This window comes from Nerophis ophidion, linkage group LG12 (genome assembly GCF_033978795.1).
Source record: "Nerophis ophidion isolate RoL-2023_Sa linkage group LG12, RoL_Noph_v1.0, whole genome shotgun sequence".
Taxonomy (NCBI): domain Eukaryota; kingdom Metazoa; phylum Chordata; class Actinopteri; order Syngnathiformes; family Syngnathidae; genus Nerophis; species Nerophis ophidion.
In genome coordinates, this window is record NC_084622.1 from 63,808,690 (window position 1) to 63,833,385 (window position 24,696).

At 40.0% G+C, this 24,696-nt stretch overlaps 1 protein-coding gene across 1 annotated transcript in view; it reads right to left on the minus strand.

Moving 5' to 3' along the window:
* Nucleotides 1-24,696, minus strand: part of LOC133563696 (probable polypeptide N-acetylgalactosaminyltransferase 8) — a 28,002-nt gene that overhangs the window by 1,238 nt on the left and 2,068 nt on the right. Inside the window, exons 2-10 of the mRNA XM_061917983.1 lie at nt 23,486-23,738; nt 20,401-20,567; nt 20,140-20,323; nt 15,695-15,892; nt 15,465-15,579; nt 13,777-13,962; nt 8,082-8,219; nt 2,514-2,609; nt 2,234-2,401 (exon numbers count right to left, since the gene is read on the minus strand). Of these exons, the coding sequence (XP_061773967.1) occupies nt 2,234-2,401; nt 2,514-2,609; nt 8,082-8,219; nt 13,777-13,962; nt 15,465-15,579; nt 15,695-15,892; nt 20,140-20,323; nt 20,401-20,567; nt 23,486-23,738 (1,505 nt within the window). The remainder of the gene's footprint in view (nt 1-2,233; nt 2,402-2,513; nt 2,610-8,081; nt 8,220-13,776; nt 13,963-15,464; nt 15,580-15,694; nt 15,893-20,139; nt 20,324-20,400; nt 20,568-23,485; nt 23,739-24,696) is intronic.

The following is a 24,696-nucleotide window of genomic DNA, read 5'->3' on the forward strand; positions in this document are numbered from 1 at the left end:
GAAAGCATCATATTTTCATAATAATGATCTTGCAGCAGCCAGCGTCATCTCACAAGACCCTCCGGTACCGTGAATGTCATTTAAGTGACGTCTTGGTGAAGATTGATGATCGCTCATTTCTAGGTCTATTTTTTTTAAAAGCCTGGCTGGAGATCGACTGACACACCCCCCGCGGTCGACTGGTAGCTCGCGATCGACGTAATGGGCACCCCTGGTGTAGACGAATAGTAGACCAAAACAGGATTTATATTTCCAGGTCAAGGCACGAAATAGGAAATATATTTTCAACTTGTAGCACCACAGTGGCTTATATTTCGTAAAGTACATTACTTTTTAAGACGTGCTAAAAAAGACGCAAAATAGCGCTTTGCGTTATCTCCTCCCTGTATTGTGGGCGTTCCGATTATCAAAATCGCTAAACGGATAGCGCTTCTTGTTCTGCACCTTAAAGAGGCGCAATCCTCTCTGCACAAGTTTAGTAGATCAGCTTTACGTGTGATATTACAGACCCTGTTGCCATATGAGTTGGGAAATTGTGTTAGATGTAAATATAAACAGAATACAATGATTTGCAAATCCTTTTCAAGCCATATTCAGTTGAATATGCTACAAAGACAACATATTTGATGTTCAAACTGATAAACATTTTTTTTGTGCAAATAATCAACTTTAGATATTGATGCCAGCAACACGTGACAAAGAAGTTGGGAAAGGTGGCAATAAATACTGATAAAGTTGAGGAATGCTCATCAAACACTTATTTGGAACATCCCACAGGTGTGCAGGCTAATTGGGAACAGGTGGGTGCCATGATTGGGTATAAAAGCAGCTTCCAGGTAATGCTAAGTAATTCACAAACAAGGATGGGGCGAGGGTCACCACTTTGTAAGCAAATTGTCGAACAGTTTTAGAACAACATTTCTCAACGAGCTTTTGCAAGGAATTTAGGGATTTTACCATCTACGGTCCGTAAAATCATCAAAAAGTTCAGAGAATCTGGAGAAATCACTGCACGTAAGCGATGATATAAACGGACTTTTCATCCCTCAAGCGGTACTGCATCAAAAAACCGACATCAGTGTGTAAAGGATATCACCACATGGGCTCAGGAACACTTCATAAAACCACTGTCAGTAACTACAGTTGGTCGCTACATCTGTAAGTGCAAGTTAAAACTCTACTATGCAAAGCCGAACCCATTTATCAACAATATCCTGAAACGCTGCCGGCAAAGTGGAAAGGTGTTCTGTGGTCTGACGAGTCCACATTTCAAATTATATTTGGAAACTTTGGATGTGGTGTCCTCCAGAACAAAGAGGAAAATAACAGTTCAGATGGTTAAAGGCGCAAAGTTCAAAAGCCAGCATGTGTGATGGTATGGGGGTGTATTAGTGCCCAAGGCATGGGTAACTTACACATCTGTGAAGGCACCATTAATGCTGAAAGGTCCACACAGGTTTTGGAGCAACATATGTTGTCATCCAAGCAACGTTATCATGGACGCCCCTGCTTATTTCAGCAAGACAATGCCAAGCCACATGTTACAACAGCGTGGCTTCGTAAAAAAAGAGTGCGGGTACTTTTCTGCCCCGCCTGCAGTCCAGACCTGTCTCCCATCGAAAATGTGTGGCGCATTATGAAGCGTAAAATACGACTGTCGAAGGACTGAAGCTCTACATAAAACAAGAATGGGAAAGAATTCCACTTTCAAAGCTTCAACAATTAGTTTCCTCAGTTCACAAACATTTATTGAGTGTTGTTAAAAGAAAATGTGGTGAACATGCCCTTTCCCAACTACTTTGTAACGTGTTGCAGCCATGAAATTTTAAGTTAATTATTATTTGCAAAAAAAATAAAGTTCATCAGTTTGAACATCAAATATGTTGTCTTTGTAGCATATTCAACTGAATATGGGTTGAAAATGATTTGCAAATCATTGTATTCCGTTTATATTTACATCAAACACAATTTCCCAACTCATATGGAAACAGGGTTTGTAAGTTTGCACATGTTTTAATACATGCAAACCTTTATTAGATCAGGCAAAAGTCAAAAGATTTCAGTGTGTTTAACGACTCTTCGAGCACATTCAACAATACCGTGATAATACTGACACCCATCGTCATTTTAGTCACGATGGCCGTGATATGAAATGTTGAGAATGTTCCATCCCTAGCGTGTAGTAACAATGGTGACAAGGAAGCCCATCCTGCCATAAGCTGACTTGTAATACCTGTTTGAAGTCCCAGTGCATGTGGAGTTGTTGTTGCTTTGCCAGCTGACAGTTCAGCAAGGTGGGTGTGCTGCTGGAGCCCGAATCAACCAGGCAGCGGTTTGGGTTATATTTGTGGGACTTAATGGCCCCAATGATGATTTCACTGTCTTGGTTGTAGTAGCAAAACTGCCAATGGAAATATTTTCTATATTATCACCATTTCACTGTTAAGTGTTGTACTTATTTGAGACAGAGTGTGCCGGTCAAATGTGTTATTGTACAGATGGAAGATTCAGACCTGTGGTTGTTGGAAGTGGCACTCGTATAGGACGGGGATGTTTCCTGGAACAGCTCCTTGGTCCACACAAAAGTTCCCGAGTAGGCTGTTCCTCATCTTGTACGCAAACGGAGTAAATGATGTGACTCACGTAACACTTGACAAGTATAGGGCTTGAAAATGTCAAGTGGAAACACATTGCATTGTGGGTCCTGCTGGACTCTGAATCGCTTAATCAGACGGCTGTGGCAAATTTTGTTCTTTTTTTCTTTAACAAGTTCAAAACATGGCGCGAACGTGCGGCATCAAAAACTTCCACGGTCATGATGGCTTCAGGAAAAGAAAAAAGGCCCCTGACAGTTTGTTTGTGTTCTAGTTTTTTTCTGTGTGTGTAGTATTTCCTGTCAGCGCTCTTATTTTTGGGACGGCGTGGCGCAGTGGGAGAGTGGCCGTGCGCAACCCGAGGGTCCCTGGTTCAAATCCCACCTAGTACCCACCTCGTCACGTCCGTTGTGTCCTGAGCAAGACACTTCACCCTTGCTCCTGATGGGTGCTGGTTGGCGCCTTGCATGGCAGCTCCCTCCATCAGTGTGTGAATGTGTGTGTGAATGTGGAAGTAGTGTCAAAGCGCTTTGAGTACCTTGAAGGTAGAAAAGCGCTATACAAGTACAACCCATTTATCATTTATTTATTTTGTTGATTTCCTGTCTTTCTCCCTGAGCGCTGTTTCCCCTCAACTGCAGCTGATTGGCACCTGGCCACACCTGGCGTCAATCAGTCTGCTCCTATTTTTACCTGCTTTTGTCCTCCAGTCAGGGCTGGATTATTGTCGTTGCTACCTATCATGTCGTATCTTTGCAGCGTAGCGGTAAGCTATATTTCGTTAGATGTTTGTAGCTTACTGTTTCTTGTTCCCTGCTTCCAAGTTTGTTTTCATATTACATGTACGACTTCTGTTTCCTGCTCGATACCTGCTAGCTTCCACGCTAAGCCTTTTTGTTTGTTACCCGCCCACGTGCGCGCTTTTTGTTTGTACCCTTTGTTTCTTTTTGTCTTAGTATTTAAATTAAATCATGTTTTCTCACTCTTGGGGTTCGTCACAAACTAACATTGAAAGAAGGAAGTCGGGTTATGAAACTGACTAGGAGACAGCAACATGTTTTATTAAATTACACATGTAGCATTTAGTACCATAATTTCCGGACTATAAGGCGCACTTAAAATCTTTTTTTTTTTCGTTCAAACTCTTTATAACCCGGTGTGCTTAATGTACAGAATAATTCTGGCTTTGCTTACCGACCTCGAAGCAATTTTATTTGGTGCATGGTGTAATGAAAAGTTGGGCCAGCAGATGGCAGTCAAACATAAGAGATACGTGTAGACTGCACTATGATGGCAACACGACTCAAATTGTTTATTATTTCTTCAGTCAGTGGTCAAAAAATAAACAAACAGTTTTACATAAACAGTTGTACATTCATAAATTGAAAATGTTGCAGACCGAAAGGGTTTAGGCTGAAGTTGAACACTTATATGACTCAAGTAAACAACACATTTTATATGTTCCTTGAAAAATATAGAACATTACACATTGCGTTAAAAAATCTATAACAATTGTTCAATTGTTTTAGTAAGACTTTGGTAAGCTATGAAGCCACACAGCTTGATTTGCTTCAACATACAAGTATTATTACGGTGTGTGTATAAGGTAAGACATATTATCTGCTGGTTTGTTATTTTCCGGACTATAAGGCACACTTAAAACCCTTTTTTTCCCCGTTAAAACTCAACAGTGCGCATTATAGCCTGGTGTGCCTAATGTACAGAATAATTCTGGTTTTGCTTACCGACCTCGAAGCAATTTTATTTGGCGCATTTTGTTTGAAAAGTGGGACCAGCAGATGGCAGTCAAACATAAGAGATACGTGTAGACTGCACTATGATGGCAACACGACTCAAGAAGTTTATTATTTCTTCGGTCAGTGGTCAACAAAATAAACAGTTTTACATATGAAGCCACACTGCTGGATTTGCTTCAACAAACGAGTATTATTATGGAATGTGTATAAGGTAAGACATATTATCTGACGTTTTGTTTCGCAATATTATGCAAAATCAAATTTTCTTACTTTCTGGTACTTGCTGATCTGTATTTGGGATCTGCATAAATCATGAAAAATTGCGCGCATCCGCCTTTGTAGTCTGTGTCGACACCGTAGTCGATAAGCTTCTTTTTTTTCTCTATTTTCTTGTTATGGGACATTCATCCTCCGCTCTATTTCTAATTGCGCTTTATAATCCGGTGCGCCCTATGGTCCAGAAAATACGGTAGGTTGTTAGCGTTAGCCAAACAGCTAGCTGCGGGCGACAAACAACATACAGTATTTTGGAAAGAGTAGTTTGTTTACATTTAGTCATGGGTAAGCACAAAAATAAAAGTATTGATTTCGGAGCAGTAGCACAGTCGTTCAAAGTGTACTTGCAAGTAATAATAGGATTGTTTTTTCGGGAAAACCTTCTTATGAAATGAGCCTGGGCAGCCTCACTCCATCTTGGACACATACGAGTTGAAATCCTTAGATTATGCGCAATTTGAACAGAAGACAAAGAGCCTTACCAGACTTGGCATTCTGAAATTCTTCACCGGATAAAAAACTGACTCCGTTGACCAAACACAAACAAGTTTGTCTTCGACTATGGCGGCAACTTACCCAAATTTCTTGTCCATTAAGCATGCTCATATGGATCAATTCCACATATTTAACTTCTTTTTTTCGAGATAGCAAACCTTTTAAGGGCCTACTGAAATGAGACTTTCTTATTTAAACGGGGATAGCAGGTCCATTCTATGTGTCATACTTGATCATTTCGCGATATTGACATATTTTTGCTGAAAGGATTTAGTAGAGAACATCGACAATAAAGTTTGCATCTTTTGGTCGCTAATAAAAAAGCCTTGCCTGTACCGGAAGTAGCAGACGATGTGCGCGTGATGTCACGGGTTGTAGGGCTCCTCACATCTGAACATTGTTTACAATCATGGCCACCAGCAGCGAGAGCGATTCGGACCGAGAAAGCGACAATTTACCCATTAATTTGAGCGAGGATGAAAGATTCGTGGATGAGGATAGTGAGAGTGAAGGACTAGAAAAAAAAACAAAAAAAAGGCGAGGGCAGTGGGAGCGATTCAGATGTTATTAGACACATTTACTAGGATAATTCTGGAAGATCCCTTATCTGCTTATTGTTTTAATAGTGTTTTAGTGAGATTGTAAAGATTGTAAAGACATACCTCGAGGTCTCAGAGAGAAGCCGAGGAGCCAAGCTCACAGCTGCCTTTTAAACAGCTGCTGCAGGACGACAAATAATCCAATGATTTCTCCGGTAAGATATATATCACAATTTCCCCATCCAAAAACATGCTGGTTGACGTAGAGAAAACATGTTCGCTTGACCGCTCTGTGTTAAAGCCTCACAACAACAAAAAACACCGGCTGTGTTTCGGTGCTAAAGGCAGCTGCAATCCACCGCTTTCCACCAACCGCATTCTTCTTTATAGTCTCCATTATTAAATGAAAAATGAGGATAGTGAGAGTGAAGGACTAGAAAAAAAAAAAAAAAAAGGCGAGGGCAGTGGGAGCGATTCAGATGTTATTAGACAAATTTACTAGGATAATTCTGGGAAATCCCTTATCTGCTTATTGTGTTACTACTGTTTTAGTGAGATTATATGGTACCTGAAAGTCGGAGGGGTGTGGTGACCGCCAGTGTCTCCGGTGGGAGGAGGTAAGAGACTCCGCAGCTGCAGGAGGACGCAAGCTACGCTCATGTCTACGGTAAGAACCGACTTTTTACCACAATTTTCTCATCGAAACCTGCCGGTTGACATGTGGTCGGGAACCATGTTCGCTTGACCGCTCTGTTCCATAGTACAGCTTCACTTTCGGGAATTTTGAACACCGGCTGTGTTTGTGTGGTTAATGGCAGCCGCAATACACCGCTTCCCACCTACATCTTTCTTCTTTGACTTCTCCATTATTCTTTGAACAAATTGCAAAAGATTCAGCAACACAGATGTCCAGAATACTGTGTAATTATGCGATTAAAGCAGACGACTTTTAGCCGTGATCGGTGCTGGGAGAACATGTCCGCTACAACCGGTGTCAGCACGTGCACACATAGGGCCCTATGGGTGCTTGAGCCCCTGCCCTTTTTTGCTTCGTTTTAAAAAGTGCCCTCTGCCTGTGTGTGTGTGTTTTTTTTTTTTAAACAACATTAATAAATTCCTGTTAGGGATGTAAAAAACAAAACAAAACAAAAAAACAGCTCCACGTTTTCTTGTAATACAGGGTTGTTTGAGCCTGCCGCTTCCGCCAGAGAGAGAGAGAGAGGGCGAGTGAGTGAGTGAGTGAGTGAGAGAGAGAGAGAGAGAGAGAGACAGAGAGGAGAGAGAGCCAACTGCGGCCTGAGGAGACATGACAGTGGAGCAACTTGAACCTGTGAATTATGGTCTAGTCGCCGTCATATTTCAGAAAAACGTATTATTCTATTATTCAATATGTCAGCTTCTGTTTTTGCCGGACGTCTGAGCACAGCGCATCAATTCCGCACAGAGCAGAGCGGATCGTGCGGGACAGGAAGCATTGTACAAAATACAAAATAAAACACCGGGTTAATTTTCAAAATAAAATGCACTGTGTTTACGGCGAATCACATTTCTCTCACAGTAGAGGTTTAGATATAAAGTTGTATTGCGTTTCAGTTGTTTAGTCCGAGCATTAAGTGAGAAAGACCATAAGTTACAACTTGATGGTGTTTTCATCAAGTTAAAAAAAGGACAGATTTTCACATTGAAGTTTTTTCCGATTGGGTATTTTTATTTATAAATTTTTTTTAAGTTCATGTTGCACTGTTTAATGTTCAATATTAAAGTGCTTATCTTTAACAATAAATAGTAATAAACCAGTGTTTAGTTGCTTTTCATGTCTTCCAAGCCTATGATAATGTGAATTAACTCATTATGACAATAATTTGTTGACACAAAAGAAATGGCAATCACTTTTACCTACAAAGGACACACAGCTACGTAGTTAGCTTCCTATTAGCAAATTGAATTTTACATTAATTTCCATATTGTGTAAAGGACCAAAAAAAAATGTCCTGCCATTTCCTGACTTTGAGCCCCTGGCCCTCAATAATCATGTCCATGACCCAGATCATAAACGTGATCATTCTGCAACGTTTTCAACAGGACACTTCAATTTAGTAAACTAAAGCGGCCGTATTGTCATGTGTTGCAATGTTAATATTTCATCATTGATATATAAACTATCAGACTGCGTGGTGGCTAGTAGTGGCTTTCAGTAGGACTTTAAATTGTTTAATTTGTCTCAATGCGGTCCCTTGATTTTTTATTTTATTTTGTATAATCCATTTTTAATCTAATTTGTTGCTCATTCTCACAGTACCCTGGGTACAGTACAGCCCTGTAAACAAAACCTACATCCAGCAAAAATGACTACCCAGCACCCACAATGCATTGCGGACTAACGTGCCCTGTGGAGTCCTTGAAGTGTAGGTGTTCCTTACCATGCCGTAACCCAGCAGGTTATCCAATGTGGCCAAACTGGGATACACATTTTCCAGGTACCACTTGAAAGGTTTGCATTGTAATTTTTCCCTCAGATTTTTCCTCTCGGCAACGTCACCAATGTCGATTCCATGATCCTGTGACATACAGGTCATTGAAAGTTGGGTGCATACTTCATCGTGCAAACACTTACACCTGCAATGTGAAACATGCCAGTAGATTTTACAGTAAAATCTCAGTCACCAGAATTTGACAGTGAAAAAAAAAACAAGTCCATTTACAGTAACGCACTTTAAAAACTAGATTTTGTGGTAAGAAACAGTCAGCTCAATCGCCAAAATCTACTGAAAAAATGACATTGGTACCGTTTTTCGATTTACTGAAATTCAGTGTATTTCTGGCGATCCCTGCACGATTTAACGAGTTTCAAAAGAAAACACTGCAAAAGTACATGGTACTGTAGTTATTTCCCCTTTGCACCCCAGCTATATGTCAAGCAGCGCCATTTCAATATAATTAACAACATTTATATTAAATATTGGTAGATTTTGTGTTAGTGTGCGCTCTATTTGGCAAACGTGGACATGTTATGTAAAAGTGTGAAGTGAAGTGAAGTGAATTATATTTATATAGCGCTTTTCTCTAGTAACTCAAAGCGCTTTACATAGTGAAACCCAATATCTAAGTGACATTTCTAGCAGTGTGGGTGGCACTGGGAGCAGGTGGGTAAAGTGTCTTGCCCAAGGACACAACGGCAGTGACTAGGATGACAGAAGCGGGAATCGAACCTGCAACCCTCAAGTTGCTGGCACGGCCACTCTACCAACCGAGCTATACCGCCCCCTACTGTTAATGCGACAGCTCTTCTCACCAGTTATTAAAACTATTAAAATAATCTTGGGTAGTTTTTGCTATTTTATGTACTTTGATGTGCACCTTAAAATATTACCATCCTACCCTGCTTGGTTCCCTTTTGTGTGAGAATGTCGGAATACCTATTTTTTAATGTTGCTATCGTGACGCTTTGCTGGCATCGTGGTGTGGTTGCGTTCTCACGTTGACGCGATGCGGAATGGTAAGGATGATGATTTATTTACAACTACAAAAATAGACTAAGAACAAAAAGTCTTGCACAAAGGCACTATAGACAAAACAAACAGAACTAGCATGCGAGCTAGAAAGAACAGGAAGCGCTAGCATGTGAGCTAGGTACAAACGAAGGAATAGCGTGGAAGCTAACAAGTACAAAAGATATTTACCACGATCGGGGATAGCGACGTCACCTGTTGCATAGAAAGCACATTTTTTACACTGCGTGGCCGAATGGCAAACAAAGGCAGGCTTAAATAAGGAGGTAATCAAAAAGCAGGTGCGTGTGAGAAATACAAGGCAGGTGACACAAATACGTAACCAGGCAACGGAACAAAACAGGAAGTGCCACCAGGAACTAAGGAAGTCAAATAACAAACGGGATGTGATATACAAAACAGAACAAAACCAGAATATATAGCTGTAGCCCAATAGGTCCAAAATATTTGAGAGTGGAAACTTTCTCGATTTTTGAGAGTAGAAATGTAAAACATTTGTTATGAACCCTTTTTTACAACTTGCAATGTAGATATAAAATGAAGAATTGAAAAAAAAAAAAACATAAAAAATTATAATTGATTGATTGATGATGAGCTTTTTTTCCCACAAATAGTAAAGCGATATCATGTTTCATTGGTGGTTTACTTCCGCTTTTAACGCGGCTGTCTTCTTTTACTGCAAGCGCATGCAAATGAGAAATAACATGTCGACACAATCACAAAATTTTAACACATTTAACATGATTGATCATAACTCCGGTTTTACTTGACCAATTTTCACCATTTTCCTGCTAATTGGGGCTTTGTCATCATGCTACGTCGCCTACTAGGCTGCACCTAATCACAGATTGGAAGTAGTGGAGGTAATGATGACTATACTACTTTGCGCAGTAAATTTAACTACGACTGCAACTATCCATTATTTTAGTAATCGAGTTATCTATCGATTAGTTTGTTTGAATACCGTATTTTTTGGACTGTAAGGCGCACTTACGTTTTAGTCACACATTAAAAGCGTTACTAAAACGGCCTTCTTTCATCTCCGTAATATCGCTAAAATTCGCTCCATTTTGTCCACTAAGGAGGCCGAGATCATTATCCATGCGTTTGTTACGTCTCGTCTCGATTACTGTAACGTATTATTTTCGGGTCTCCCCATGTCTAGCATTAAAAGATTACAGTTGGTACAAAATGCGGCTGCTAGACTTTTGACAAGAACAAGAAAGTTTGATCACGTTACGCCTGTACTGTATATACCTTTATATACATATATACCTGTACTGTATATACCTTTATATACATATATACATACATATATACCTATACTGTATATACCTTTATATACATATATACATACATATATACCTATACTGTATATACCTTTATATACATATATACATACATATATACCTATACTGTATATACCTTTATATACATATATACATACATATATACCTATACTGTATATACCTTTATATACATATATACCTATACTGTATATACCTTTATATACATATATACATACATATATACCTATACTGTATATACATATATACATACATATATACCTATACTGTATATACCTTTATATACATATATACATACATATATACCTATACTGGCTCACCTGCACTGGCTTCCTGTGCACTTAAGATGTGACTTTAAGGTTTTACTACTTACGTATAAAATACTACACGGTCTAGCTCCAGCCTTTCTTGCCGATTGTATTGTACCATATGTCCCGGCAAGAAATCTGCCTTCAAAAGACTCCGGCTTATTAGTGATTCCTAAAGCCCAAAAAAAGTCTGCGGGCTATAGAGCGTTTTCCGTTCGGGCTCCAGTACTCTGGAATGCCCTCCCGGTAACAGTTCAAGATGCTACCTCAGTAGAAGCATTTAAGTCTCACCTTAAAACTCATCTGTATACTCTAGCCTTTAAATAGACCTCCTTTTTAGACCAGTTGATCTGCCGCTTCTTTTCTTTTTTCTCCTATGTCCCCCCCTCCCTTGTGGAGGGGGTCCGGTCCGATGACCATGGATGAAGTACTGGCTGTCCAGAGTCGAGACCCAGAATGGACCGCACGTCGGGACCCAGGATGGACCGCTCGCCTGTGTATCGGTTGGGGACATCTCTACGCTGCTGATCCGCCTCCGCTTGGGATGGTTTCCTGTGGACGGGACTCTCGCTGCTGTCTTGGATCCGCTTTGAACTGAACTCTCGCGGCTGTGTTGGAGCCACTATGGATTGAACTTTCACAGTATCATGTTGGACCTGCTCGACATCCATTGCTTTCGGGGGATACCCACTTCTGAGGTCCTCTCCAAGGTTTCTCATAGTCAGCATTGTCACTGGCATCCCACTGGATGTGAATTCTCCCTGCCCACTGGGTGTGAGTTTTCCTTGCCCTTTTGTGGGTTCTTCCGAGGATGTTGTAGTCGTAATGATTTGTGCAGTCCTTTGAGACATTTGTGATTTAGGGCTATATAAATAAACATTGATTGATTGACTTAAAATCCTTTCATTTAATAAATAATTGACAGTGCGCCTCGTAACCTGGTGCGATTAATGTTTGTATTAATTCTGCAATTTTATTTGGCACATAGTGTAATGATAAAAGTGACCAGTAGATGGCAGTCACACATAAGAGATACGCGTGGACTTAAGTTTGACGCCAATAAATGGCGCTAGCAAGTTGTAAGCAAGCAAGACCAAAACTTTGATGTTTTGTTGAGAATGTAGAACAGGGGTAGGGAACCTACGGCTCTAGAGCCAGACGTGGCTCCTTTGATGACTACATATGGCTCTCAGATAATTATATTTATATAGCGCTTTTCTCTAGGACTCAAAGCGCTTTACAAAGTGACACCCAATATCTAAGTTACCTTTAAACCAGTGTGGGTGTCACTGAGGGTAGGTGTGTAAAGTGTCTTGCCCAAGGACACAACAGCAGTGACTAGGATGGCGGAAGCGGGAATCGAACCTGGAACCCTCAGGTTGCTAGCACGGCCACTCTACCAACCGAGCTATGCCGAGTAACCGTGTAATACTCTTCCATATCAGTAGGTGGCAGTCGGTAGCTAATTGCTTTGTAGATGTGGGAAACAGCGGGAGGCAGAGTGCAGGTAAAAAGGTGTCTAATGCTTAAATCAGGGGTAGGGAACCTCTGGCTCTAGAGCCAGATGACTGCATATGGCTCTCAGATAAATATTAGCTGACATTGCTTAACACTAGGCTTCACGGTGGCAGAGGGGTTAGTGCGTCTGCCTCACAATACGAAGTTCCTGCAGTCCTGGGTTCAAATCCAGGCTCGGGATCTTTCTGTGTGGAGTTTGCATGTTCTCCCCGTGACTGCGTGGGTTCCCTCCGGGTACTCCGGCTTCCTCCCACTTCCAAAGACATGCACCTGGGGATAGGTTGATTGGCAACACTAAATTGGCCCTAGTGTGTGAATGTTGTCTGTCTATCTGTGTTGGCCCTGTGATGAGGTGGCGACTTGTCCAGGGTGTACCCCGCCTTCCGCCCGATTGTAGCTGAGATAGGCGCCAGCGCCCCCCGCGACCCCAAAAGGGAATAAGCGGTAGAAAATGGATGGATGGATGCTTAACACTATAAGTAGTTAATAATTCGGCTGGTAATCACAGTTTCAAAAATAATGTTCAAATTATAAAACATTCTCATGCAATTTAATCGAACCATCCGTTTTCTACCGCACCTGTTCAAGATGTCGCATTAAGGGTAATAAGTATTATATGTATTATTGGTTAACTTTTATAATAACAATGTTGTTAAAAAGAATAAAAGACTTATTATACTCTACAAATGTTGGTCATACTTAAAAATGCACAAATTTAGTTGTCTTCAGTGTTGAAAAATGTTATATGGCTCTTACGGAAATACTTTTTGAAATATTTGGCTTTCATGGATCTCTCAGCCAAAAAGGTTCCCCACCCCTGATGTAGAACATTACACACAGCGCTCAAAAGATTAATTGAAGCAGCAGAATATAAATCAATCAATCAATCAATGTTTATTTATATAGCCCCAAATCACAAATGTCTCAAAGGACTGCACAAATCATTACGACTACAATATCCTCGGAAGAACCCTCAAAAGGGCAAGGAAAACTCACACCCAGTGGGCAGGGAGAATTCACATTCAGTGGGACGCCAGTGACAATGCTGACTATGAGAAACCTTGGAGAGGACCTCAGATGTGGGCAAACCCCCCCTCTAGGGGACCGAAAGCAATGGATGTCGAGCGGGTCTAACATGATACTGTGAAAGTTCAATCCATAGTGGCTCCAAGACAGCAGTGAGAGTCCCGTCCACAGGAAACCATCTCAAGCGGATCAGCAGCGTAGATGTAAATCAAAGCTATATCTAATCGATTCGATCGAAAAATAAGTAAAAAGGAAACAAATCCCAAAAGTCAAATCCCATAGTACTCTGATCCAGAAGTGCCTATAATGTCTCCAATACAACTGATATTTAATGTGATGGTTTCTCACAACAGTTAATAATGATAACCGGTGGGCCAAAATAAACTGTCAGGAAAGTTGCTGTAATGCAGTCACAAAGGGAACACAACAATAAAAGTACACACCAACCTGAAAGGGAAGGTTCCATGCGACCAACACATTATTTTTGTATTCATCCATCCAAATTTCGGCAACCCTCAGTGCATTCCTCCTCATCAAAGGATTGAGATCGAGGGCGTATGGTTTATGCGCCCGCTCAATGTGGCCAATCCTGGAGCACGGCACGATCTCCACGCTTCCTCCACAAAGCCACACCTGAGCAGTCAACAAAAAGAAGTCCAAGCCCTTATGCTCCTATTCAATGACTGTTTTGCCAGAAGATACTTGAGGAGATACTGTAAGCCAGGGGTCAGCAAGCTTTTTGAAACCAAGAGCTACTTCTTGGGTACTGATTAATGCGAAGAGTCACCAGGGGCGGCATAGCTCGGTTGGTAGAGCGGCCGTGCCAGCAACTTGAAGGTTGCAAGTTCGATTCCCGCTTCCGCCATCCTAGTCAATGCTGTTGTGTCCTTGGGCAAGACACTTTACCCACCTGCTCCCAGTGCCACCCACACTGGTTTAAATGTAACTTAGATATTGGGTTTCACTATGTAAAGTGCTTTGAGTCACTAGAGAAAAGCACTATATAAATATAATTCACTTCACTTCACAGTTTGATACACACTTAAATAAACTGCCAGAAAAAGCCAATTTGCTCAATTTACCTTTACTAAATAAATCCATATATATTAAAAAATGGCTATTTCTGTCTGTCATTCTGTCATACTTTTTTTTCCTTTTACGGAAGATTTTTTGTAGAGAATAGATGAAAAAAAAACACTTAATTGAATGGTTTAAAAGAGGAGAAAAAATGAAAATAAAATTTTGAAACATAGTTTCAAAATTCAAAATTCAACCGAAAAAAATTAATAGAAAAACTAGCTAATTTGAATCTTTTTGAAAAAAAAAAATAAAAACAATAATTTATGGAACATCATTAGTAATTTTTCCAGATTAAGATTATTTTTAAAATTTTGATGACATGTTTTAAATAGGTTAAAATCCAATCTGCACTTTGTTAGAATATATAACAAATTGGACCAAGCTATATTTCTAACAAAGAAAAATCATTATTTCTTCTAGATTTTCCAGAACAAATATTTCAAAAGAAATTCAAAAGACTTAAAGATTTAAATTTGATTCTACAGATTTTCTAGATTTGCTGGAATATTTCTTTTGAATTTTAATCATAATAAGTGTGAAGAAATATTTTACAAATATTCTTTGTCGAAAAAAACAGAAGCTAAAATGAAAAATTAAAAAAAAATGTATTTATTATTCTTTACAATAATAAAAAAAAAATTACTTGAACATTGATTTAATTTGTCAGTAAAGAAGAGAAAGGAATTTAAAAGGTATATGTGTTTAAAAATCCTCAAATCATTTTTACGGTAGTATTTTTTTTCTCTAAAATTGTCTTTCTGAAAGTTATGAGAAGCAAAGTGAAAAAATAAATGAATTTATTCAAGTCTTTAAAATATTTTCTTGGATTTTCAAATTCTATTTGAGTTTTGTCTCTCTTAGAATTAAAAATGTCAAGCAAAGCGAGACCAGCTTGCTAGTCAATAAATAACATTTAAAAAATAGAGGCAGCTCACTGGTAAGTGCTGCTATTTGAGCTATTTTTAGAACAGGCCAACGGGCGACTCATCTGGTCCTTACGGGCTACCTGCTGCCCGCGGGCACCGCGTTGGTGACCCCTGCTGTAAGCCACTCACGCGAACTCCGAGTTCAACATTTTCTCCACCGTAGACATTCATTCCTCCGTCGAGACCTCCAACTTCTCCCAGAAATTCCCTGTTAGCAGCAAATATTCCCATGACGGAAGGACTCCTGTGCATAGATGACAAACTCTTTGGTTGGTGCATTATTGGTTGTCACAATGACTAAACTCACTATCCCACCATTCTTCTTGAAATTAAAGTTAAAAACTAAATTTTTCGCTTACTTTCCAGGTCTCGATTCATCGTTCATCTTGAGCCAGTCCGGGCTGAAGGACTCGTACATGCACCACAAAGACCAGTCAAAGCCGTGTGCGGAGGGGAGGTACGTCTCCATGTGGAAGTCATCGAAATGGATTTTGTCAAACACCGGGGACACCACTACTGTCCTGTCAGCTTTTATCCTGGCGAGGAGAGGTTCTGCCCTGGGAAGGAGATTGACACGAAGGTGAACAGTTTCCTTTTTTGACATTTTCCAAATGATGTCGAATAAAGGGCTGCAGTTATTAGTTGTTTTAGTAATTTTCAGTAATCTATCGATTTGCTCATGTAATTAAATAAAACACACCTTATAACCTCAAGCATCCACTTACTGTACGATGTCTGCTGTCACTAGGAAGGCGACAAATATGATGTTGATATATTCCCGTTTAGATGAAGAATGAGTCATAAACCTTCTTTTCGTTTCTTTCTTGCCATTTCCGCATCTAGGGTGGATGCCAAAGTTAACCGACTTGTCGAATTATGTCTTCGTTCTACTGCTATCAAGGTGAGAAACATTATTCGTCATCTAGAATAAACTTTCACGAGCACTGAGGTGAGGAACAGCTTTCTTCTTTGACATTTTTCAGATGTAAAAATAGGGCTGCAGCTATCGATTATTTTAGTAATTTTATCGATTCATTTGTTCATGTAATTAAATAAAATACTTTATAGCCCCAAGCCTCCACTTACTGTACAATGTCTGCTGTCACTAGGATGCCGACAGATATGATGTTGATATATTCCCGTTTAGATGAAGAATGAGTCTTAAACCGCCTTTTCATGTCTTTCTCGCCATTTCCGCATCTAGGGTGGATGCCAAAATTAACCGACTTTTGGGATTATGTCTTCATTCTACTGCTATTAAGGTGAGAAACATTATTCGTCATCAAGACTAAACTTTCACGAGCACTGAGGTGAGGAACAGCTTTCTTCTTTGACATTTTCCAGATGATGTGAAAAATAGGGCTGCAGCTATCGATTATTTGAGTAATATTCAGTAATCTTATCTATTAATTTGTTCCTGTAATTAAATAAAACACCTTATAGCCTCAAGCCTCCACTTACTGTACGATGTCTGCTGTCACTAGGAAGGCGACAGATATGATGTTGATATATTCCCGTTTAGATGAAGAATGAGTCATAAACCTTCTTTTCGTTTCTTTCTCGCCATTTCCGCATCTAGGGTGGATGCCAAAGTTAACCGACTTGTCGAATTATGTCTTCATTCTACTGCTATCAAGGTGAGAAACATTATTTTTCATCTAGAATAAACTTTCACGAGCACTGAGGTGAGGAACAGCTTTCTTCTTTGACATTTTCCAGATGATGTAAAAAATAGGGCTGCAGCTATCGATTATTTTAGTAATTTTCAGTAATTTTAACGATTCATTTGTTCATGTAATTAAATAAAACACTTTATAGCCCCAAGCCTACACTTACTGTACAATGTCTGCTGTCACTAGGATGCCGACAGATATGATGTTGATATATTCCCGTTTAGATGAAGAATGAGTCATAAACTGCCTTTTCATGTCTTTCTCGCCATTTCCGCATCTAGGGTGGATGCCAAAGTTAACCAAATTTTTGGATTATGTCTTCATTCTACTGCTATTAAGGTGAGAAACATTATTCGTCATCAAGAATAAACTTTCACGAGCACTGAAGTGAGGAACAGCTTTCTTTTTTGACATTTTCCAGATGATGCGAAAAATAGGGCTGCAGCTATCGATTATTTGAGTAATATTCAGTAATCTTATCTATTCATTTGTTCATGTAATTAAATAAAACCCTTTATAGTAGGATGCCGACCTATGCGATGTTGATATATTCCCGTTTAGATGAAGAATGAGTCATAAACCGCCTTTTCGTCTCTTTCTCGCCATTTCCGCATCTAGGGTGGATGCCAAAGTTAACCAACTTGTCGAATTATGTCTTCATTCTACTGCTATCAAGGTGAGAAACATTATTTTTCATCTAGAATAAACTTTCACGAGCACTGAGGTGAGGAACAGCTTTCTTCTTTGACATTTTCCAGATGATGTAAAAAATAGGGCTGCAGCTATCGATTATTTTAGTATTTTTCAGTAATTTTATCGATTCATTTGTTCATGTAATTAAATAAAAAACTTTATAGCCCCAAGCCTCCACTTACTGTACAATGTCTGCTGTAACTAGGATGCCGACAGATATGATGTTGATATATTCCCGTTTAGATGAAGAATGAGTCTTAAACCGCCTTTTCATGTCTTTCTCGCCATTTCCGCATCTAGGGTGGATGCCAAAGTTAACCGACTTTTTGGATTATGTCTTCATTCTACTGCTATTAAGGTGAGAAACATTATTCGTCATCAAGAATAAACTTTCACGAGCACTGAAGTGAGGAACAGCTTTCTTTTTTGACATTTTCCAGATGATGTGAAAAATAGGGCTGCAGCTATCGATTATTTGAGTAATATTCAGTAATCTTATCTATTCATTTGTTCATGTAATTAAATAAAACCCTTTATAGTAGGATGCCGACCTATGCGATGTTCATATATTCCCGTTTAGATGAAGAATGAGTCATAAACCGCCTTTTCGTCTCTTTCTCGCCATTTCCGCATCTAGGGTGGATGCCAAAGTTAACCAACTTGTCGAATTATGTCTTCATTCTACTGCTATCAGGTGAGAAACATTATTTGTCATCTAAAATAAACTTTCACGAGCACTGAGGTGAGGAACAGCTTTCTTCTTTGACATTTTCCAGATGGTGTAAAAATAGGGCTGCAGCTATCGATTATTTTAGTAATTTTCAGTAATTTTATCAATTAATTTTTTCATGTAATTAAATAAAACACCTTATAGCCTCAAGACTACACTTACTGTACAATGTCTGCTGTCACTAGGATGCCGACAGATATGATGTTGATATATTCCCGTTTAGATGAAGAATGAGTCATAAACCGCCTTTTCGTCTCTTTCTCGCCATTTCCGCATCTAGGGTGGATGCCACAACTTGTCGGATTATGTCTTCATTCTACTGCTATCTAGGTGAGAAACATTATTTGTCATCTAGAAAAAAAATTCATGAGCACTGAGGTGAGGAACAGCTTTCTTCTTTGACATTTTCCAGATGGTGTAAAAATAGGGCTGCAGCTATCGATTATTTTAGTAATTTTATCGATTCATTTTTTATTAAGTCGTCTGTTTTCATCGCAAAATTCCACAGTATTCCGGACTTCTGTGTTGGTTAATCTTTTGCAATTTGTTCAATGAACAAATGGAGACATCAAAGAAGAAAGCTGTAGGTGGGAAACGGTGTATTGCGGCCGGCCGGCTTTAGCAACACAAACACAGCCGGTGTTTCATTGTTTACATTCCCGAAAGATGACAGTCAAGCTTTACTATGGAACATAGATGTCAAGCGAACATGCCTGGATTGGACCACACACACAAAGTACAGTGTATTATGCAGCGATCATTTTTAACATTCTGTATTCTGAAGGCGATCTATGTCTTGTGCTACTCCAGCATCAAAATCAGCAGCGTCCACCTGACCGTCACCGTCAGCGTCGGGTTCAAAGCGGTATGGCTCTATCCCTTGTGGCGGTTGGGCCTGGCCGAGTGGTCCTGCGGCTACAGCATTTTCCCTATCTGAATCGCTCCCACTGCCTTCTAGTCCTTTTTTTTAAGTCCTTCACTCTCACTTTCCTCATCCACGAATCTTTCAACATCGCTCCAATTAATGGGGAAATCGTCGCTTTCTCGGTCCGAATCGCTCTCGTTGCTGGTGGCCATGATTGTAAACAATGTTCAGATGTGAGGAGCTCTACAACCCGTGACGTCACGCGCACATCGTCTGCTACTTCCGGTACAGGCAAGGTTTTTTTATCAGCACCAAAAGTTGCGAACTTTATCGTCGATGTTGTCTACTAAATCCTTTTAGCAAAAATATGGCAATATCGTGAAATGATCAAGTATGACACATAGAATGGACCTGCTATCCCCGTTTAAATAAGAAAATCGCATTTCAGTAGGCCTTTAAATAATTAACCATTAGACCCGCTCGACATCCATTGCTTTCCTCCTCTCCAAGGTTCTCATAGTCATCATTGTCACCGACGTCCCACTGGGTGTGAGTTTTCCTTGCCCTTATGTGGGCCTACCGAGGATGTCGTAGTGGTTTGTGCAGCCCTTTGAGACACTAGTGATTTAGGGCTATATAAGTAAACATTGATTGATTGATTGATTGATAAACTGAAATGAATCATCAAAGCAAAAACATTAAAATCAAAGCTTTTTTCTGTTTGATCAACTGAGATAGGCTCCAGCACCCCCCGTGACCCAGAGAGGGACAAGCGGTAGAAAAGGGACGGATGGATGATATCATCTATGAATCATTACTTTCCCTGGTGGAAGACAGTCTTACCAGCCCTGTGTGACTTCAATATGAGCATCCAAAATGGCCACCACATCTGCCGTCGCATGTTCCCAACCTGAGATCCGTGATTGTGACAGCCCCTTTTGACCATGATGCCGCACTTTCTTAATCAGTGCCGGCTTGTCTTTGTGAATTTCATCCACAAAGTCCTGCAACGGTTTTCCGAGGTCATCTAGAAGAGAAGCAAATCAATGAATTGGCTTTGTTTGTGGCGTTCATACTGCTGGAGCATGCAGTGGGTGAACTCACAGTAACTGCTATAGTCATCCACTAGAACGATTTCCTTCAGCAGGTGCTCTGGGGTGTGTGAGATGATACTTTTAATCGCCCTTTTAATGACTGAAAGTGCCTCGTTGAGGTAGATGAGCACCACGCTGATGCTGGGCAGCTCTTTAGGGTACCTCTTTGTCAGACATCTACAGTGGGGCAAAAAAGTATTTAGTCAGCCAGCGATTGTGCAAGTTCTCCCACTTAAAATGATGACAGAGGTCTGTCATTTTCATCATAGGTACACTTCAACTGTGAGAGACAGAATGTGAAAAAAAAAAACAACAGGAATTCACATTGTAGGAATTTTAAAGAATTTATTTGTAAATTATGGTGGAAAATAAGTATTTGGTCGACCATTCAAAGCTATCACTGATGGAAGGAGGTTTTGGCTCAAAATCTCACGATACATGGCCCCATTCATTCTTTCCTTAACACGGATCAATCGTCCTGTCCCCTTAGCAGAAAAACAGCCCCAAAGCATGATGTTTCCACCCCCATGCTTCACAGTAGGTGTGGTGTTCTTGGGATGCAACTCAGTATTCTTCTTCCTCCAAACACGACGAGTTAAGTTTATACCAAAATGGATACATGGATGATACAGCAGAGGATTGGGAGAATGTCATGTGGTCAGATGAAACCAAAATAGAACTTTTTGGTATAAACTCAACTCGTCGTGTTTGGAGGAAGAAGAATGCTGAGTTGCATCCCAAGAACACCACACCTACTGTGAAGCATGGGGGTGGAAACATGACATTCTCCCAATCCTCTGCTGTATCATCCATGTATCCATTTTGGTATAAACTCAACTCCTCGTGTTTGGAGGAAGAAGAATACAGAGTTGCATCCCAAGAACACCACACCTACTGTGAAGCATGGGGGTGGAAATATCATGCTTTGGGGCTGTTTTTCTGCTAAGGGGACAGGACGATTGATCCGTGTTAAGGAAAGAATGAATGGGGCCATGTATCGTGAGATTTTGAGCCAAAACCTCCTTCCATCAGTGAGAGCTTTGAATGCTTGACCAAATACTTATTTTCCACCATCATTTACGAATAAATTCTTTAAAATTCCTACAATGTGAATTCCTGGATTTTTTTTTCACATTCTGTCTCTCACAGTTGAAGTGTACCTATGATGAAAATGACAGACCTCTGTCATCATTTGAAGTGGGAGAACTTGCACAATCGCTGGCTGACTAAATACTTTTTTGCCCCACTGTACATAAGAGAACATTTGACATACATTAAATACACTCACTCAACACACATGGTAGAAATCTAGACTCTCGATCCTAATCATAATGATTATTCTTATTCAGTATGATTTTTGATTTGATCCAAAATGTTAAAAATATTACTTTTAAAAATATGTTTTTTTTAGGCCTTCTCTGCGCTTACTCGATGTTTGTTTACATCAGGGGTCTCAGACACGCAGCCAATTGCAGCCCACGAGATGTTATTTTGCGGCCCCCACCTTAATCCATCCATCCATCCATCATCTTCCGCTTATCCGAGGTCGGGTCGCGGGGGCAACAGCCTAAGCAGGGAAGCCCAGACTTCCCTCTCCCCAGCCACTTCGTCTAGCTCTTCCCGGGGGATCCCGAGGCGTTCCCAGGCCAGCCGGGAGACATAGTCTTCCCAACGTGTCCTGGGTCTTCCCCGTGGCCTCCTACCGGTTGGACGTGCCCTAAACACCTCCCTCGGGAGGCGTTCGGGTGGCATCTTGACCAGATGGCCGAACCACCTCATCTGGCTCCTCTCGATGTGGAGGAGCAGCGGCTTTACTTTGAGTTCCTCCCGGATAGCAGAGCTTCTCACCCTATCTCTAAGGGAGAGACCCAAACTCATTTGGGCCGCTTGTACCCGTGATCTTGTCTTTTCAGTCATGACCCAAAGCTCATGACCATAGGTGAGGATGGGAACATGGATCGACCGGTAAATTGAGAGCTTTGCCTTCCGGCTCAGCTCCTTCTTCCCCACAACGGATCGATACAACGTCCGCATTACTGAAGACGCCGCACCGATCCGCCTGTCGATCTCACGATCCACTCTTCCCTCACTCGTGAACAAGACTCCTAAGTACTTGAACTCCTCCACTTGGGGCCCCAGCCTTAATATGAAAGTTTAATGTTAGTGCGGCCCGCAAGTTTTATATGAATGGCGCTTGACAGCGTTGTGTTATTTTGCTCCAAAATGGCTCTTTCAACGTTTTGGGTTGCCTACCCATGCGTTAGTGGAAAAGCGGAAAATGAGTGAAAGCGACAGACGTTGCCATGGAGACAAGGGGTTTTCTAACGTGCCTGACACCTGTCCATTAGTAATAAGCTGGACCAATTCAAACCATTATTTTTATGTTTTTAATTGTTTAATTTGCATTGCCTCACATGATGAACACTACATATAGTTCTATATGACGCCGCATAACACTGCGGGAGCCCTCACTTTTTTGCACTCGCTATCCCGGTACTTTCCCGGCTATTTTCTGCCGACCGCCGCGTTGCTGTAGGGAGGAAAAGCGGAACGACACACATTGCGGAAATAACATTATTCTCCGTGCGTCGGCAAAATAAAAATATATTCCACAACCCCAAACAGAGAAAGGTTAGTGATGTGCAAAGACAATTCCAGGAAAAGTGGAATTGTTACCTTTTTTTGTTAAGTACATAACTCCACATGTGTTCAATCATAGTTTTGATGCGTTCAGTGACAAGCTCCAATAGTCGTGAAAATGAAGTAAAACGCATTGAATGAGGAGAAAGTGTGTTCAAACTTTTGGCCTGTCCTGTATGTTAATTATATATATGTTCTATGTGAAAAAAGGAACACCATTACAAAATAAACTTATAAAAGTATGTTGCTGAATAGATGAATATGGCCAAAAAAATGTCTTAACAGTTCAAGTAAATCAGGTCCTATGTAGGTTTAATATATGATTAATGAATATTATTAAAATCAAGAGTAAGATTTCTAATTGTTAATATTTGAGTGGGCTCTGGCGCCATCTGTAGAGGAAACGTTGGGCCCTGAGGTAAAAAAAGATAAGAACCCCAGTACTAGAAGATCACCTGGTGTCTCTCGTGTCTGGAAGCTTCCTGTCAATCGGCAAGCGGTTACTGAGGAACACGTTGTAGCCATAAATCTGAAAGAGAGCTTCGGCCTGCTTCTGCTCCATCGCCGTCAGGCCGTCTCCCCATTTAGCAAACAGGAAAGAGTTTGGATATAACTTTGGCACCTCAGGCTTTGATTCGTGTTGATCCACATCAGGAGCAAGTTGGTTGGTGGTGTCCTGTTGTACTCTTGACTCTTGGATCAGCTTTTCTTTTTGGGGGATTTGGGTTCATAAAGGCAGGACATGTTGGGAAAACACAAACATTTCGATAAAATAATACAATTGTGTGGTGTCTCCTCCTGGTGTGTTCTATTATACACACATGCAGCATACAGGTACATGAGGTGTTGGAGCACAGGTGCGTTTTGATCTTTGCTGATGCACCCTGCTTTTTTGTAATAGTAGTAAACATTCTTTGGGGTACAATATTCTTTAAAAAGTGCTGTTTTGACAAGTACTCATATAAAAGGACGCACGTTTGACAACACTAAATTGGCCCTAGTGTGTGAATGTGAGTGTGAATGTTGTCTGTCTATCTGTGTTGGCCCTGCGATGAGGTGGCGACTTGTCCAGGGTGTACAACGCCTTCCGCCCGACTGCAGCTGAGATTGGCTCCAGCACCCCTGTGACCCCAAAAGGGACAAGCGGTAAAAATGTATATATATATGTATATATATATATATATATATATATATATATATATATATATATATATATATATATATATATATATATGTATGTATATATGTGTATATATATGTATATATGTGTATATATATGTATATATGTGTATATATATGTATATATGTATATATATATGTATATATATATATGTATATATAAATGTGTATATATATGTATATATATGTATATATGTATATATATATGTATATATATGTGTATATATATGTATATATATATGTATATATATGTATATATATGTATATATATATGTATATATATATATGTATATATATATATGTATATATATGTATATATATATGTATATATATGTATATATATATGTATATATATATATATGTATATATATATATATATATGTATGTATATATATATATACACACCCCGTTTCCATATGAGTTGGGAAATTGTGTTAGATGTAAATATAAACAGAATACAATGATTTGCAAATCCTTTTCAACCCAT